The 19731-nt window shown below is 38.0% G+C and overlaps 1 protein-coding gene across 1 annotated transcript in view; it reads left to right on the top strand.

Moving 5' to 3' along the window:
* Window positions 1–8431: 8431 nt before the first annotated feature.
* LOC113482942 (vitellogenin-1-like) overlaps window positions 8432–19731 on the top strand; it is a 42774-nt gene continuing 31474 nt past the window's right edge. Inside the window, exons 1-10 of the mRNA XM_026854075.1 lie at window positions 8432–8471; window positions 8724–8744; window positions 8968–9119; window positions 11573–11824; window positions 13988–14149; window positions 14842–14993; window positions 17799–17949; window positions 18049–18206; window positions 18301–18466; window positions 19536–19658. Of these exons, the coding sequence (XP_026709876.1) occupies window positions 8432–8471; window positions 8724–8744; window positions 8968–9119; window positions 11573–11824; window positions 13988–14149; window positions 14842–14993; window positions 17799–17949; window positions 18049–18206; window positions 18301–18466; window positions 19536–19658 (1377 nt within the window). The remainder of the gene's footprint in view (window positions 8472–8723; window positions 8745–8967; window positions 9120–11572; window positions 11825–13987; window positions 14150–14841; window positions 14994–17798; window positions 17950–18048; window positions 18207–18300; window positions 18467–19535; window positions 19659–19731) is intronic.

Below are 19731 nucleotides of genomic sequence, written 5' to 3'. Positions count from 1 at the left end.
GTTCTTACCAGCAACTTTTATGCCTGTAAGACGAGCTGTTCCCACACTCCTCCATAGCTTCTCCTAGCAACTTTTCTTTGTGGATTGGTAGGTGAGGAGAACTGAAAGGTTATAGGGCTGCTACCTTCCAGAAAGACACTGAATTATTTAGTATCAACACTTCTACCTAGAATTATAGCATCTTTTGACTCCAAGTTCAACAATGGCACTGCCATCATCTATTAGAACAGTGGCTCGAGCACACTGCTACTACAGAAAGCCCAGGAGCTGTCTGGAGAGCCTAAACATGGCTTTCAAAAAAACTTTAATGCTTATGAGTAATAGTTACACTAAGAAAGAGATTTGAGCTTTATAAACACAAAAATCTTGTGTAAGGAGCCTTGACTGTGTTAATAGGCAGTTCTACTGTAACTCTGTGTGAGATGGCAGACTGCGCTGAAGTTTAGATGCCCATGGTGGCTAGAACAAAAATGCAAGTGGTATAGGATGTTTGCATAACTAGTTAGGATTTAAAATAAATATAGATGTTTAAATGCATATATTTATTATACGTTATAGGGTTATGTGCTACATATATTTATAAGTGTACAAGTACAGAATTGAGTGGTAAAGTTGACATTCACTTCAGAAAACCCACAGGTGTGTGAATCCAAATAGTTTTCTTGGCTGTAGGAAAGGTCTTCAATAAGTCTTTCAATTATGAGGATGCCAAATTTCCATTTACTTTTAATTCTTCCACTCTTAATTTTAAGTGTCACAGTGTCCAGAAATTCTGGGAAAATTAATAAGAAAGTTTGAATTGTGTACTAGAGAATACTTATGGGTTTTGTGTTTTGTGGCATAAGTATTCAATTAGTGGGTTCATGCACTAATAATCGGTTCAAAGGAATTTAGTTGCTAGAAAGCCTCTGGAAAAATAAGAAGGTAGCATCAACAAACATCTTCCTATGTTAAAAAATGTAAAATATTGGGTTAGATACACAGCTAGGGTAAATTGACCCAATTCCATGTAATTTACTGAGCTACATTAGTTCATCCCAGAAGAAATGCAGCCTTTGAATGAATCACAACTAAATTGTCAGAGGAGAAAGGAAAGCAAACAAGATAAAATCATAGAAAATGTATGTGGAATTTCTCTGGCTTCATTCCATTACCTTCCCTGAAGAATTAAAAACCTGGACAATTATGTCCAATTTCAGTTTTGAGACAAATGCTTTTTGTTGATCAGTGCAGGAATTCCTTGAAAATTAATTTCAGAAGTTACTTTCCCAGTCATTTGCCTTTGAACACCAGGAAAATAACAATCTTCCTAATGTTTTCTGCAGAGATGAGCAAAAGGAAATGAATTTAGATATTGCTATTAAAAAAAAATAAATAAATGAACAGTTAAGAAACTGGATAGTTTCTGAAATAGAGTCTTAACTTCTTTAAATGTTCTGAGAGGTACCTGTGCTAGAGTAGATTTTCAAGCCCTGTTCCTATTGAGAACCATTTTATCTGAGTGTTCGCACTGAAGCTGCAGTGATTACTCAAAGAGCAAATTAGTGTCAGTATATACTAGATATAGCTCCAGTTAAACTCCGTGAACAGATACCATTAACTTCAGTGCGGCATAGAAAGTGTACTGAGCTAGAGTCTGCCTTTAGCTTTTGCCTATACTCATACTAAAAAGCCTTGAAAATAGAATTTGAGCATTTTAACATTAAGGCTTTACATACCATGCTGGAGCATTTGTAATTTGTAATGTTCTAGCCATGAAAATAAATTCTTCCTCCGGCAAAAGACGATCTTTATCATAAGACTGTTAGAATTGTTCCCAGTCAGATGGGTAAGAAATTTTCTGCAAGATGGGAGAAAATGCAGTTGTGTAAGAGTGTAAGACACCAGTCAGCTGAAGATTGCAGGCCTGGATCTGCATCCAGATCTCACATCTCCTGGATACATGAATTTGTTCAGCCTTCATTCTTTATATTAAGGGGAAGAAATTAATTCTTCATAATCTTACTCAAAGGTGTGTTCAAGAGTTAGTTTGTCCTCTGATGTTTATGGGCAATGTGGAATCACACCACTGTAGTCTTTGATAAGCAGATATGAACATCACTGCTCCACTTAATATTTTAAACTGTAACTGTCTTTTACAGAAAATGGCATTATGATTAATACATGTAGTGGGAATAATCATGTAGCAACTTTCTTTCAAAGTAATGAAACATATGGTGCTCAATTTATTACTGAACTAAAATTCACAGTAACTTAAAAACAAAATTGTAACAGTAACAATAAAAACAACTTTTAATATTTGGAAGTTATAGTCATTTTTTTTTTTTTTTTTTTTTTTTTTTTTTTGAGGGTAAAGTCAATATCTGTTGTTTGAACTGGCAGAGTATTATCTGCTCCTTCATTAAGAATAATACTTTGCTTACCTTATCTGTCCCATGACCTAATGTCACAGTGACCCAGTGCTGTGCAACTAAGGTATCACACACATATATTCTGTACCAAGAGCAAGTTCATATTGAGCTTCCCTCTGATACCGTAAACTTATCTGATACTCTGACACTAGAAAATGATGATCCAAATTCATTATGTACTTGCAGTGGTTCTGTAGCATAAGGGAATGAGTCACTAAGGTGAAGGTCTATGAAACAGAAGAATAATCATCATTATACCTGAGAGTATTGGCTTCTAGGGAAAAAAGTCAGTGCTTTCCCCTTCACTCACAAAGAATCTTGCACACTTTGCGTAGAACCGCAAAATAAGTAACAATTTTGAGAATGTATTATATATCTCCACACTTTTTTTAAAAAACCCACAAAACTCCACACATTTTTTTTTTAAATAAAAAGCTCAGTCCTGTCTTTGGAGAGTCTGAATTTTTGCAGCCCTAATACACTTAGCCTGATGTAAAGAAAAAGAAAGACTTGAGAATTTTCTTCTTTCTAAGATTCTCCCACCAGTGACTCAGGCTTTGTTCCTCCAAGAATAGCAAAGTATCCTCACGCAGGATTACAGAGGATCATGATCTTTTTCTGGATTTACAACTTTTTAATGTGCTCACAGTGTCTCCTGCAACAGGGTTGTTGATGCTGAGTCTGCTAAACCAGATAGGCTGCTTCTTCCTCCCACCGATCCTAAGGCACGTGAGATGGCCTGGGATCTCCTCACTTCCCTGCAGCAGTGCCCACATTTTATATAGTCGGAGTACATCAGAATAAATATTACACAAGTATTTTTCTCTCTGGATAAGTTACTAGGCATGATTAGCTCTAACCAAGCATGCAATTACAAGCAGTACCTCAGCCTATAGGAGAACGTTTAATGCAGCACACAGAGCTCTCCGTTGTCCTATATGTGCAGTCACCATTTTATCCCCAAAGTGACTGAGGTGGACACGTGACAAGGCTAAATTTCAGGGCTCCTTGTTTTCCCATCAGTACCAATGCCACAGCAGCTAATCACTCTGTGACCATGAAGTCTTAAGTTAGGGTTAAGATAAACTTGGAGAAGTTATCTTCCAGTGCAATAGAATTACATAGCGAACGCCAGTCCTCAAATATGATGTGACTCAAATCTCAGACAGCAATTTGTCTAACATTTAACTTTACTGAATGACTTGGGAAAGAGTATATACTAAAAGGGGGGGAAGTCCTGAAGCCACTGAATCAGTATGCTGGCTGATGAGCCAATGATGATAGCAATGATGGTGGACTGTTAGGATTTAGAATGTGTTTTCCATATTTGTATGAAAATAAAACGCTTTGAGCATCTTAGTAAAGCTAAGCTGTATCAAAGCAGTCTGTTTGCAGATTGAGAATGTCAGAGTTGGATCCCACACTCTTTTTTTTCTTAATTTCATCCTTTTCTCTGGAAATGATAGGCAAATCCATGCTAGGTGTCAGGAACAGTCCCACTGACTACTTCACTGAAATGCGCAAAGCTCTGGCTTAATAGCGTATATTAATGAAAATCAAATTTATCAAAACAAAATCCTACAGCTATATTATAAACCTAGACCAACAGCATCTTTCAAACCATGCATACTCCAAAAACTAGACAAAATATACATCGCATTTCTACCTCTTTCACTTTGCAGACCTTGTATCCAATTCCCACAGTTATCACTCTGATGGTAGTGTGCCAGAATCAAACTGGGATAGCAGCAGGGAATTGGACCTGTTGGTTTCTTTCTAGTAAAAGGAATGGAAGTCATAAAAAAACAAAAAGCACCTTTTAAAGCAAGCTAATGTAACAAAATCCCTTTGTGAATGTACTGGAATCAGCATATGGCAATTTAGCCCAACCCAGAACACATTCTTATTCATTAGACAACATCCAGAGTCTCTGGAGAGAATATCAAACATTATCTTGGAGGCTCTACTGCAATAGCAAATGCTGAATATTTTGAGAAAAAAAAAATCAAGGAGTGACTGATAAATATGAAATAGGTGTGAATTAGTTTTTTATAATTTTTAAAATAATATTTCTTCATCTTTAGAAATAAGGAAAACTGAAGGCTAAAAATCACTTAGCTTAGCCAACTGATTATATCTATTTTAACCTGGTATGGTTGCTTGGGAGCTGTTTTGCTAATCCCTGCTTTGTTGTTAGGCTATATATTATCAGGATGGAAATGGCATCACTGCACCATAATTCAGCAATGTGAATACAGAACAAGGAGAGCGCAGAGCTATCGGTGGCAGTACAACAGCAGATAATAAGACTCTGTTACTCAAGCAGAATGTGTTATGTAAAGACAATTGCAGTGTAGAAGCAATAGCTCTAATCAGGTTAATTAGGCCGTATTCATGTTTCATTTATGGTGCAAGTGGCCTGTAAATTCAAAGCAGTCTACCTCATCTTACTGAACTCCTTATACAGCCATCATGCTCTCTGTAACACTCAACACCATATATTTTCTTCCTTAAAAAAAAAAAAAAAAAAAAAATTCAAGATATTTCCTGTTGCTTTTTAAGAATTCTGTTTCTTCATTCTTTATAGCTAAAAAGAAGAAAACAAGGAAAAGACAAAGGTTGTGTATAAAGCCAACATTAAAGTTCCTTCCTCTGAAACCAAATTAGGCACTTGAAAGTTGTTTGTGGAGAGCCTGTTTAATTGCATTTTATTTATTTTTCATTTATTTTCTTTCTCACTAACATGGCATGTTGACTGTTTAAGAAAAATCATACTGGCTTTAAAAAGTGTGGCTCTCACCTTTCTTCCTTTTATCCATTCCCTTAAAGTGATAGATTGCCTGTTTATTCCCTCAGAGCCACCTGGAAGGACGTGTCTGCTTTGGAGAAAGGATTAGAGCCCAGTGCTGTGACCCTCCAACTCTAGCTGTGTCTCCTCTCCATTTACTGAATTTATTAGGTTGTCCCTTTAAAGTAAAAATGGGTACAACAATTCTGAGATCACTTTCTCCTCACCCCCAAGAAAACAAGGCTGGGTAGAGAGGACCTATTAAAAAGAGAGAGGACGTGCCACAGATGAAGAGAACACAACAGCTTGCACAACCTTAGTTATTTTAGCTAACTGTCTAGTAATCAGGTGTCTACATGCTGGTTGTGAGTTTAGGCTGAGTGTAACCCTTTAAAAAAGAAACTGAGTATTTTCACTACACAGTTAGAACAAATCTATTCATGTTACACTTTATTATAAAGCCTTTTATTAAACTTGAAAAATGCTGTAGCTCCATTTTAATGTGGATGTGTCCCTTAGACATTATTTTAATATGCTGTTAATAACAGTGCTTAAATTAATAGTCTTGCTTACATAGGTCTGTATATAATATATATAGTTTCTTTTACATTTTGTCCTGTGGAAATGTGGCTACTTAAGCACAATATTACTACAGAGGTCGAGCTTTGGCACTGATGAGCAGTGTTATAAAAGCAGGGAAACTCAAGCAGGAGTTTTGCATGTTACCACTTACAGTATTATACTGTTGCTGTGCATTTACTTCCATTCTGGCTGCAAAAAAATGTGACTGTTTCTAAGGCATTTCTAACTACATTTGACAGCACATACATTGCAGACAAGGTATGCTGCTGAATTTCACAGCATTCACAAACATCTTGCCATATCTCACACAAGCTAGCACCCTAGAAGAAAACATCAGGAAAAAATCTATTTTTTGCTATATGAACCCACACTGAAACAACAACCCAATTATTAATGTCTTGTAACAAACAGTTTATATGTCTATCATATATCTTAAAATATTTTACTAGACACACATTTAATTTCAAAGAAGGTCTGACTGCTCATCTAATTCTGTATCTTTCACAGAATCACAGAATCATCAAGGTTGGAAAGGACCTTGCAGATCATCCAGTCCAACTGTTAACCTCTCACTGACAGTTCCCAACTCCACCAGATCCCTCAGCGCTATGTCAACACAACTCTTAAACCCCTCCAGGGATGGGGACTCCACCACCTCCCTGGGCAGCCCATTCCAACACCCAACAACCTCTTCTGGAAAGAAATGCTGCCTAATATCCAGTCTAAACCTCCCCTGGCACAACTTAAGGCCATTCCCTCTTGTCCTGTCACTTACTACTTGGTTAAAGAGGCTCATCCCCAGCTCTCTGCACCCTCCTTTCAGGGAGCTGTAGAGGGCGATGAGGTCTCCCCTCAGCCTCCTCTTCTCCAGACTAAACCCCCCCAGTTCCCTCAGCCGCTCCCCGTACGACCTGTGCTCCAGACCCTGCACCAGCTCCGTTGCCCTTCTCTGGACACGCTCGAGTCACTCAATGTCCTTTTTGTAGTGAGGGGCCCAAAACTGAACACAGGAATCGAGGTGCGGCCTCACCAGTGCCGAGTACAGGGGTCAGATCCCTTCCCTGTCCCTGCTGGCCACGCTATTGCTGACACAAGCCAGGATGCCATTGGCCTTCTTGGCCCCCTGGGCACACTGCTGGCTCCTGTTCAGCCGGCTGTCAATCAACACCCCCAGGTCCCTCTCTGACTGGCTGCTTTCCCTTCATGAAAGAAAGCAGCAATATTAAAATTCACAAGATTTCTGGAGATGCCAATACAAGACAGTCTGCATTTGACTTCTGCCTTTTCCCTGTCTGTCTGGCTAGCACAGCTGTGGGAAACAGCAGCAGAGTGGAAAGACCATGTGGCTGCATCCCTGACTCCAGCTCAGGTGCACTGGCACCACAATAATAAACTTCATTATTCCTCAGTCAGGTAGCATCACTCCAAGTAAATGAAGTAATTGTGCAAAGGGACTGTTTGATGGGGCTTGCAGTAAATATATTCTCAGGCCCAATAGTGGAGGCCTCAGGACCTGTGCTCTGGTTTCACCCTTCTCCTCCCTGATGAACAGCAACAGCTGAGAAAACCTTGTTTTCTTCCCAGAGGATAGAGTCTAGCTGCCTGCCTGTGTGCATTACTTGCAAGTATGTTGTACCTTTCACAGTCTCAAGGAAATAAGCATTCCTGAGCAATCCTTCCTGCCCCCTCAATAACCCTTGTACCCAAGTGGGTTTTTTACATGATATTTAATTTACTATTTGACCAAAAGACAAGCTTAAATTCAAAGTAAATGTTAAACACCTACAAAAAATATGTATAACCAAGGTTAGGGAGAAAAATCCCTCCTGACTTAGTTTTGCTAAGGGTTGGTCTTAATGTTATTACCAGAATTGGGAAATTCCGGATGTATTTTCCCAGGAGTAGCAGCAGCCAAAGCCCTGTGAGAAACTACTGAGAAGAATCCAACCCTCCCAACTCGCTGAGGTCCTTCTGGAAATGTAACTTGGGTTTTTATTAGATTCTTCTTATAAACAGACAAATTAATTTCCCTCCTATTTTCATAGTATAAACCTTGACCATTAGGCAGAAGATTTCTCTTCCCAGGTGTGGATAACAAAGTATGCTTGCAAAGACAGCCGTGGTAGATACCATGACAAGACAGTTTCTCATTGCATGTCTATGAGCTCTAAGGTATCTCAAATCTAAATCTATGAAATGAATCACAAATTCTCCTATAAAAGTAGAGTAGAATGTGACAGAGCAAGGTGTGTCTCCAAAACTGTGAGCCTTAGCAAGAGCAAATCATCAGGAGGCTGAAGACATCACTGGAGAAAAGGTAAATTATTTCAGTTATGACTGAGGAACTATTTTTATTTAATTTTAAATTTTAATTATTGTTTTACTAGATAACTATGACGTGGAGAAATTGGGGAAGAAATAGCAAGCAAGGTATTTTGAAAATGAAATATGTTTCACATAGAAAGTAAGTTGAAATCATGAGGTGTTTTGAAGTTTTCAGCATTCGTGACCTCAGAAATGTTTATTTTTGATTGATCAATACACATTCTAAAATACACTTATTTGTCAAACTAACATACCAAAAGAAACGTGATAACATGTGCCTTTATAAAAGAGAACCCAGTATGTTCACCTTTACTTTATCCCCATCATGAGGGGTTTGATATTAGCCTTGGTTTTAACCCTGGTGGGTAAGTAACATAACTGCTTTGCATTTGCTTTAGCATTTTATAGAAAAAAAATATTTTCTGACTTTTTTTTGTTGTTCAGGGGAAAAAGGCTTTTGGCTATGTGCTGAACTAGAAGTAAAGTTAATTAGAAAGAGTTATGCCATATGTACAAGATGAGATATAGCCTTTCATACTAAAATACATTAACATTTTGGGGTGGATTTTTTTCTTTGTCATTTCATTACCCTTTTTTTTTTCCTTCTTCTCTTTCAGGGAGCCAGCATCTTAATTACCGTAAGTAATTTTCCTATCAGCTAATATAATTATAATGAGTGAAATTCAAAATAGAATCTGAAAAGTATATCAATGTTTAATATAATTTTACAACAGCTAATTTTGTTCAGGTGCAATGCAAAATGAACAAATTCATCTTTTTCGTTCCATACATTCTCCTACAGGTACTTTAATATGTTCTCCACAGTCTCTATAATGTTTTATGGGAACCATTTCTTTACAGAACCCGATTTCAGTGAAAACAAGGTTTATACATTTGATTATGAAAGTGTGCTTCTCAGTGGACTTCCAGAGAAAGGACTTGCACGAGCTGGAATAAGAATAAAAAGTAAAGTGGAAATTAGTGGTATTGGGCCCAAACTTTGTCTTATTAGGGTAAGATAATGTATTCAATTTGAAACATAAAATTCTATTCATACCTGACTTCTTTTTTAAGCTTTTGGGAAGTAATTAAGTTTCATCATGTGTTGTGCTTACTCGGGGAGAATGTAACTAACACTATTATTTTTTATGCAGTGCCCTAAATTCTATTTGCACTTTGCCAGGTAATTCTCAGCTCAAGCCAACCTTGGGCCTGAAGGATTTCTTCTGCTTTGTGGTCAGGGAGACAATGGAATGTAATTTGAAATGCACAATAATTTATTACTGGATCAATCCAATTGTTCCAAACTGTACAACCTAGGATTATTTAATCAACTGATTTCATAACCAGCAAACGAAAGGCAATAAAACATGCTACAGTAGCTGGATGTGATTCAATATTTAGCATAATTGTCATCTGGTGGCTTCTTTTTCTTCAGGGTCCCAAATGACATTCTTTGTCAACCTCAATTGTATATTTTTACTGCATGCTGAGTAATTACTAAGAGTTTTGATTATGTGAAAAACACTTTTGCCTTTAACAGAAGCCTATACGTGTTTCTAATGCATGTGTTGAAACGCACCCCTCAATTGCTTTACACAAACTCCACTTAGTCTTCTGTATATGTGAAAGAAAAATGATCTTTTTGAAAGCTTTTATTTGGCAAATTGAAAACTGCAGATTAAAAAGACTGGTGACTGTCTGATAAATGCTTGCAAATGCTGTAGCCTTCCAGCCTGAATTAGCCTTCTGTTACTACGTATTTTTGTAAGTTCAAATTATAATAGATATAGATGGGAAACATTGCTTTTCCATGACCTTTGCGAATAGCTGGATTTTTTGGAAAAAAAAACCAAAAAAAACTAAGGAAATAAGAGAAACACATCGGCACTGGAGGGTAGAAGGCTTCCCTGGCAGAGAGGAGGCAGAAGCAGTCTTGTCCTCACCCCATATCCTCCCCATTCCTGCCAAAACCTGCCAAAACACTTGATGTCCCAGGGTAAGTCTTCACGAAAATGTGACTCCTGTTCCCTAAAACCTTCCAACACCATTTCACCTGCCCTTGTGCCTTTAGGAAAAAGTTTCTGTTTCAAAAATAAATACAGAAATCATTTCAAGCAAGAAAAAGAAGAGAAAAGAAAAAAAAATCACGAGATTTTGGAGCAAGTTCTAAGCCAAAGGTAACAATACATTTATTCCTTTCTGCTCCAGGAAAAGTTTATTTTGCTGCTGTTATATTTAAATTAGACAGTTTGGAGGGATGGTTCAGGGAATTAATCTTTCATCTGTAGCCTACTAGTTCGCATTCAGCCCAAGCAAAAAGCTGAGTTCCCTGGGCAGTTCCCAGATGACAATTTTTTCATTGTAAGAATTGCCAGCTGTGTTGAAAACCTAGCAGACAGCATAAATCCTGACTGGGCTCCAAGGGCTGGGGAAAACTATCTCACCCTGACCCTGCAGAACAGTCCCAAACCTGCCTGTATGCAATATGCCAGAAGCATGTCCAAGAGGCAGCATGAGGGATTTTCTGCGTAACAGCCTCCTCTGTAAGCTTCAGTTACTGGGGTTGGCAGTGATCTCCACCAACAATAACAAAAATAAATATGAAAGTGCAGTCTCCAGTGATTTGCTGTATGAGGATTTAGTTTGTGTGGCTTTTTGAGAAATTAATCCGCGTCTTGCATCACATCTCCAGCCTGAGGTGTCAGAGAAAAGCCTCTCTAAATTGTCAAAATATATTGAAGGGAAGAGTCCTCTGAGAAACTAAGCTAACCATGCCCCATTCCCATGGAGTAGAAATCATTGGAGTTATGCATAGTTTAGCACAACTTTCTGCTTGCCTGGATGTGCCCCATGTTGAGGCTGGAGTGTGAAGTGCAGAGCAGGGTTGAGGCCAGTGCCTGAGCCTTAAGGTCCGCAGCAAAACATGTAGGGAAGGACAATTTTTGTAATCTGCTCTCCACTGCTCAAACTAATTATGACTATCTGACTGGCCCAGCAGCCATGTTGTTATTAGTTTCTCACTGCTGTCTGTGCTCTGTGACCCCAGCAAAGGAGATGACGGAGTTCACAACAGGACTTAATGATACTTTATGCAACATTAACTTTCTCCTGCAATTTCCTGCAGATCTTCCCTGCTACTTTTGGGGAGCAACCTGCTTCATGCAGCTCTTCTCTGGCTCATTTCTTCATACAAGTCAACCTTTGGCAATATGGGTTATCTGTGAAACAGAACAGAGTGCAGTGACTGTGGAAATATCACAGTCATTTGCATTACTCTTTCCTTTTATATGTGACAATATGCAATATTGATGCTATCTATGTTAAATGAAAACTTTTAAGATTTCCCTTTGAAGAGGGTTTGTGTTATTTAAGTGTGACATGAGTAAAACTCTAGTTGCTTATGTGCATTGAAAAAAGTTAACTGAAAAAATTAAAGAGGGATTACATTCCCCCTTTGTTCTAGATACACTCAATCGAAGCAGCAGAGTACAATGGTGTCTGGCCTACAAGCTCATTCTCTCGATCACTGAAACTGACCCAGGTACTAACCGGGCAATTTAGTAATCCCATCAAGTTTGAGTATAGCAGTGGCCATGTTGGAAACCTTATGGCTCCTGATTCTGTCTCAGATGATGGTCTGAACATCTACAGAGGGATTCTGAATGTGCTGGAGCTAAGTATAAAGAAGATGCAGCATTCATACAGTTTACAGGAGGTGAGCTTTTTGTTTTGGCTATTGTGGTCGCTTTGTAAATAAATAAACCTTCTCTTCAAATACTTCTACTGCATTTTCTGAATTCATCCTTGACATAAACTTCCCTAACAAGAAACACCTAAGCTTGGGAAATCATGATCAAGTTGTTTTTATAGGACATTATGATGGAGCTGTAGCTAAACAGGACCACAGAATAGCAGATTTTTAATCTGGTTGATCAAAGAATTTCAGAAAAAGCATTTGCAGTATTAGACCCTTAAAACATCTGGCTTGTGATTCAAGAGAAACTAAACTCTTGTGAAAGCTGAAGCCTACACAAAATTTGAATACTGTATTAAAACAAGCTTAAACATACAGCACAAGATTAAAGCTAAAATAACAGTAATTTGACTTTTTTACCAATCATATACACTTTAATCTCTTCTAGCTCCTCTTTTAGGAGGAAAACAGTATATATGCCATGACATTACTGTAATAGCTTTGACAGTTGCAGTGATGCTCTGTTGGAATTTCCACTGTTTTTCAGGTTTTAATATCTTAGTCAAGGTAAATCATCTGATATTACTATTCACCACAGAAATTACAATGTGTTTCGTTTTGTGAAACCATATTTACATTGATTAGACTACATTCAATTCAGAGATCAGCAAAAACCTTGAAATTATTATACTTTCATGTTATTTTTATTGAAAATGCAGACTGGAGTAACTTGAATTTTTAAAAAGTGTATGTGAGTGAAGTTGTTTCTGGAAAAGGAACTACATGATTTAATATTTTCATGCTGCTTTTTGCGCATAAAAACCTGGGTGGTGGTGTTGCATATTCTGCAGTGCTATTTTCTCATATCTAGTTTTACATCTTCATTCTTTCTAATTCAGTTAGCAATATGTCCTGCTCTCACTGCTGAGCAAGTATATGTGACTTCACCTCTTAGAATCATTTCCAAGTTTTCTTTGCTTTTCTCAGATAGCAACTGATTAATGAGCATTGGCACCTTTGCCTGACAATCTTGAGTCACTCTGTAAAGGAAGATAAGTGTTACTAGTCCTAAAATTTTAGCTACAGAGAGGTTTTAAAGGACTAACCTGGGAAAGTCTACATGACACCCTGCAGGGTGCAGAGTAAGGGTATCCAAGCTAGCTGTGGCCTGCACGCAGCTAGAAAGTACAGCTAGGCAGGCTACTTCATCCCACTGAGCCGGGTGGGCTGGACGTTCCTATTTAAAGTCTAGATGTCTCTACCACACCCTGCAGTCTGCAGAGGAGCCCCACACCCATATTTGCAGAGTACAGGTCTTCCAGAAAGCTTGGGCAATTTTTATTTCTAGCCCTTACTGAAGACACAGTGTCTTCAGGAATACGGTTAAGATGAAGATGAAGTGAGTATGTCTTGCCTCCTAACCACCACATGACCATTTTGCTGTTCTGACATAGCCCAGAGCTGCTCTCTGGAATGGCTATGCTATCAATAACAATAAAAAAATCATGAAAATAACCCTTCCTTCTAAAATGCAATCAAATATTTTCCTCTCCAAAAGTCTCCTCACTGACTGAGGAAATTTAAGAGCTCTTATAAATATATATGCTTGAAATATTATTGAAGATCTGAGCTAAAACTGCAAACTCAAGAAAACCAACTCTGCTATCCTGAAATTCTTTTTAATTATTGCTCTTCATATTGTGACAGATCATCTGATATTGCAAGGCCTGTTCCATAGGCATTTATAAGCTGTCTATAAAAGCAAATTTTAAGGGCAGAATGTCATCTCCAACCTTAAAACACTTTTCTGTTGAGATTTTATTTTGACTGATCAAATTATTTTGGCACTTTTTATTAATATTCTTCAAATCTATTCCATAATCGACAGCTCTAACTGGAAATTGTTACTCTTTCTGAGACTCCAAATCTTGTCTCGGTGAAACTCGAGAATTTTAGTCCTTTCAGTGAAACTCTTATTTGGCTTACTGGAAACCTGTACGTGTAAATAAGAGGTGAAGTAACGTCCATCCTGATTTTGCTTCTGGAGAGTACCATGAATAAAACCCCATTCATTTCTATCAGAAATTTTGCAAAATACATAATTAAACAGGAAAGTCCATTTGGGGAACTGATGAAGCTTTGCATAAGAGTGAACTTCTCTGATAATGTTCTTATTTTTGCTAGGCTGGGATTGGAGGTATTTGTAACACAACGTATGCAATTCAGGAAAACAAGAAAGCAAGCCTAGTCTATGTGACCAAATCCAAAGACCTGAACAGTTGTGAAGAGAAAGTTCAAATGGTCACAGGTTCAGCATACACTCACCCATGCCAGACCTGCCAGCAGGTAAATTAAGAGAGAGGGGTATTATGTTATGTATTTTATATTCTTATACAGAAAGCCATTTGGCATCCATGCTAGCTCTTGCTTTGTAACACTTAGATTGAGAGAAGAGTCAGATCGGCTGTATCTAGTTATCAACGTTTTCTTTCTGAATGAAAATCAGGTCCACAGAGCAGCAGAGGTCTGTGCTGTAGACTGTCATGTACTGCAGGCACACTTCAGCTAGCTCAAACTAGCTGGCTTGGAAACCATTAATTATCAGCATGAGTTAATACACCTACTCTGTTGAGTAAAAATGATAGTCATGATGTCCAGTTTCTGCTATCCAAGATAGGTACTGATGCATCTTATTATAATCCCATCTTTGAAATAAGAAAGCATGTGGCTTATATTGCTGCTCTGCTCAGAAAACGTGTCTCCTTCTCAAGGGAATAACCAATTACTTATATTTGGGAAAGGGAAAAACAAGCTAACACTTCTTAGCAGTAAAAGTAACAGAGCCAGGCAGTTGCCTGACCTCTCCCATGGAAGTGCATACACAGAATTCACATCAACCGCTCATGTGGCCAGTGAACAAAAACACCCTGAAAAATAAGTGGGTTGAAGTGTGTGATGTAATAGCTTCTAGTAACAGACTTTAGAAGTTCAATGACTTTCTATTTTCTTTGTTTGTTTGCCTTTTTTATATTATAAAGAGAAACAAGAATTCCCGGACAACTGCTACTTACAATTATAAAATTAAATATACACGTAATGAAGCTGTAATTACACAAGCTGATGTTGAGGAAATCCACCAGTTTGCGCCCTTCAATGAGATAACAGGAGGAAATGCTATAGTAGAAGCAAGGTATTGTACATACGCCTTTAATCCAGCAACTAACTCAGCATCTCAGTAATCTGGTCAAACTCTATAACTGAAATAAATCCCCACAGCCCATTGTTTGCCAGTATTTAATTACATAAAATCCCAAACAGTTCATAAAAACAACCTTCACTGTTAGTTGTAAATCTGAAACATGCACATCACTATCCCAATTTTGTTAGCTAAACTTGGCAGGGTTTGACTATTTTATTTCTCAGGGATATTTGATTTATGTCATAAAAGCCAAAACAAATGTAATTCCATCTGAAAAATTGTGAACTAATATATTTGCAGTAAAATACTTTGAAAGACAGTTACTATCTGAAAGAGAGTTCCCTGGAAAATAATAATGCAGTAAGAGACCCTGGAGACTAGTTCACAAGGAACCTAGATAGGACTTTGGATTCCGATATACTTCCTAAATACAGTGGGCTGCTTGAAAATCCCCCATCAAAACTTTTTTGTGATAGGAAATTGGGGTTTATTGCAAAAAGATTGGGCACAAAGCATTTAAAATGTATTTGATGTATTTTCTTTTCCACAGCAAATTTTGCATATTTCTTAAACAAGTTTAGGGTAAAATGAGAATATGGTTGTCTAAGAAATTATCCCCTGACTCATCTTTAGCTCAAGCCCCCAAAATTTCAGTGTTTGAAAAGTTTTTCATCTGCATCAAAATCATCTATTGAAACAAATTTTAGTCACCTGCTTTAGTGATAGACTCTGCGGACAGGAGTGCCCTAATGAAGAGGGAAGCTTTTTGCATCAAATTTGCTGTACAGAAGATATACCTCAATCTTGCTCTTCAACTGCTGTAATCTTGCGTTGCTCCATTAGCTTCTGCAGGAATCTATTGGTATAACATACAGTTTTGGAAACTGCAACATCAGAAAGTTCATGTCAATAAATCACTAATTAACATCATTAATACGAGGAACATGTTCAGTTTGGCTGACCAAAACCAACCAAACAAAAGAACAGTAAAGGTGAAAGTGGCTTTACTATGTTATGCAATAAGGTGAAGATAGATACAACTGCACTGCTTTTATCAAATTATAAGTTGTTGTGAGTGATCATTAGTCTGGAGCCAATGGACTGTTGCTAATTTAAATTCTCCTTCTGCAAGCCCACATAGCCTGTCTTCCTTACTGTTCTTCCTCAGGTACTGAGCCCTCAGAAAGACTCGTGCCTTTACTTTTCCCATTTTCTATGGTTCTTTTGCATTGTCAAACAGAAGGGGCGAAATATGATAGATGGGAAAATGTGGATATGTCACCTAATTCTTCAGAAGTGGTGGGAAGATGTACATATGTCACCTAGTTCTTCAGAAGATATTTCCACAATGCACTGTGTTAAAAAAAAAAAAAACAAAAAAAAACCCAAAAAAAAACCCAAAACAACTATCATCAAGGACTTAAAACATTTGGAGCTGAGATTTCAGACCTGTTCATCATAAGCCTCTTGCAGCACCTATTGTTTCACCATTTTAATCCTATCTTTAGTATTGATTTGCTCTTCTCTTCAGAATATAACATTTTCCCATCTATTCTAGGCAGATATATCTCTTCCCAAAATGATGAAGGTGAAGACATAATAGATTCATCATGTTCTGGAAGGAGGAGTTAAATCTGTTCAAGTGTACCTGATGTTATACTTTCTGACCCAAATGCCCTTTCAATAATGTTGTATAAAATTTTGAGAGAGTAAAATCTCTGCTGATTCTGTAGCGATTTCTATTCAAATTCCAGTGGCTTGTCTGCAAAAGCAGTTATATGCTATTTTCTGCAGCAGTTCTCTGTAATCCATATGGAAGGAGTGGATAGAAATGATACAGAAGATCATCACAAAGATTCCAAAATAAACACACCAATTTTCTACAGAGATTTTGAGATACTATATTACAGCAATATTGCTTTTGGAATGTTTTCAGTTGTTCAGTACAAATGCCTAACTTTAATATAATGTCCTAAATGTCCTAAATGACCTATTTTAAACATAATTGATGGAATAGGATGCATCCCTTTATCTGAACATGTAACAAAGACAGCAAATGTTTACAAAGACAATCTCTCATTGGAATTATTCTTAATAACAAAGGATGATTTCAAGGTGCCTCTTGAAAAATTACAGAAAACTTGTCTACTTTTCCAAAGACTAATCCTGAATTTATCTGGCCCTTTTTGTTTGGGAAATCCAATTTGGAACTTCATGAGAACCTTTTATCTTGTGCAGTCCCCAGGACATTCAGCTTGCCAGGCAAAATGGGGAGGGAATTGTAATAATACATGTAAAAAGATTGTAGCATTTTCGTATTACATCCAACAACTTTCAATTCCTTTTGAAGCTTCCAGGAGGCACAAACATTTAAAATCTTTTATGAAGTTCTTAAAAATCTTTAAGTTGTGACAATTTCCGATAAAGTTTCATTCAGTTATTTTTCTATAATCCTTACTTTAGTCCTTAAGACACAACACACAGTTCCTGTGATCTTCAGTCCACCGCTCCTCACCTCCCACTTCTTCCTTAAATTCTCAAGCCACGTTATTCTCAAAGGAAGGCAAAGGCTGCCTCCGATCTGAGCCCAGCTGTGTAAGTGCATGCCTTCTCAGAGTACAGTTCTGAGCATCATGTCCAAATATATCTGTTTGTAAATACCTTTGCCCCTCAATAACAAAACCCTTTTGAAACAACTGTAGGTGTATTGCAATGCAGGGAGGCAGAATTGCTGTTTTCTCTTTAGTTTGTACCCTACAACTTGTGATGTTATCTCCCTGGGTTTCTCCATTCCAGGCAGAAACTTGTCTTGACTGATGTGCAGAAGCACATGGCAGAGGTCCCACCAAAAGAATTCCAGAATCGTGGGTCACTTCAGTACCAGTTTGGCAGTGAATTGCTTCAGCTTCCTGTCCATTTATTCAGAATAAAAGATGTGGAAAGCCAGGTAATGTTCAGCCATGGGATAGACTCTTTGTTGGAGGTTGGAATCTGTGCATGTGGGAAACAGTGCATGTGAGCTTCCTGCATTTTAATCTTCCTGCAGATAGAGGAAAGCCTGCAAGACCTAGTAGAGACCACACCTGAACAGCTTCCCAGCGATGCACCAGCGAAAGTCCTCAAGCTTATGCACCTCCTCCGTGTAGCAAATGAGGAGAATTACGAGTCGGTATGGAAGCAGTTCTCGAGTCGGCCAGCATACAGGTATAAGCAATACAACTGGTGATTCTTCTGCTGCTGAACTCTGTTGGACACCATCTGGAATGCAGATCTGAAAAATGGCCCTTTCCAATTACAGGCGCTACATTTTGGATATAATTCCTGCAGTTTCCAGTCACCGTGCACTCAGGTTCCTGAGGCATAAAATGGAAAGGCAAGAACTCACCAACTGGGAAGCAGCTCAGACAGTACTTGTGGCTCTGCACTCAAGCACGCCAACTCGGGATGTGATGGAGGAAGCAACGGTAGGATTCTCTAAACGCTCTCAAATCACTCCTTACTTATTTTAGCATCTGTTGTATTTATTCCTGTGACAAGATGGCAAAGGCTTTGAAAATATAAAGGGTTTGTATCCTCTAGTGGGGTTAAAAGGAGTTTATTTCCTGACTGTCTTAAGGGGAGGAGAATGCAAATCAAGGGCCAAAAATTAATCCAGAGTAAAGCAGGAAAGAAAGAGTAAAATACCTCTCAGAGACAGAGGATATTGCTGCAAACAGTGGTTTCTAGTCTCCCTTTGTCCAAACATACTTTATAGTTACATCAGATTAAATCTCTAACTAAGTATCTACAAAGACTAGGGAGCAATAAATATGTATTTGTTATATCCGTGTATTTGTCCTGATTGACCTAGCAGGATGGGTATAAATCAGTGCAGATCTATCAAAATCAAGGGAATTGTGCCAATGTGGAGACCACATAGGAGAAAGTCTAATGATTTTTACAATTTTTTTCTCTTCTGCAGCATCTAATTTTAGTCTCGGACGCAGGAGCTTATCTCTGCCTACCCTAGGTAGAGACCACAAATCTCAGACTAGTTTTGCCCTCTGTAAAAGCCGTGACAGCTCGGCTGTTAACTGTACAGTAATGCTCTGCTTCCCACTGAAGGAAGCAGTGGGCTGGTGCCTCCTGTCAGCTCCGATGTTTATACGAAATATTCCTGTCTGCCCAAAGCACTGAGGTCCATTCACAATTTATCTAACGTATTTTGTACCTATAGCTGAGGCAATTATAAAGCAATGATGAATGTTTCTTGAATAACGTGTGTTTTTCCATTCCATAACTAGGTGATTTCCTCCCTTTGGATTATAGCCTATGCCAAATTTAAATCTGAAACACTATTAAAGCAATGGATCTGCCTTCCAGATGTTACTTGGAATTACTTTATGATTACATTGTCAAATACAGTAATAGCCACTGATTAACTATAACTCCATAGATACAAAAATATCAAAAACCTGCTTTTGTCTTGCATTTGGCAGAAACATATTGTTTCTCTTCATTAATGGTAGTAACAAACAACTGCTTTCTCACCAGCTCATCATGAAAAAGCATTGCCCACATTCAAGTACTGTACTTGGAAAGGTTTGCCATCTCAGCTATGCGTCATTGTGCCACAAACAGTGCTCTTCATCAGACTCCTGCTCTGAATGTCTCCAGGTAACCACATTGTTATTTATCGTTTAAAAGGAAAATTAAGCCTTGAATTCTTTCTTCATTATTCAGAAACCTG

Source organism: Athene cunicularia, assembly GCF_003259725.1.
Source record: "Athene cunicularia isolate RWA chromosome 8 unlocalized genomic scaffold, athCun1 chr8_part1, whole genome shotgun sequence".
Lineage (NCBI taxonomy): Eukaryota > Metazoa > Chordata > Aves > Strigiformes > Strigidae > Athene > Athene cunicularia.
The sequence above is the reverse complement of the archived record's forward strand: the minus strand, read 5'-3'. Positions and strand labels throughout refer to the sequence as shown.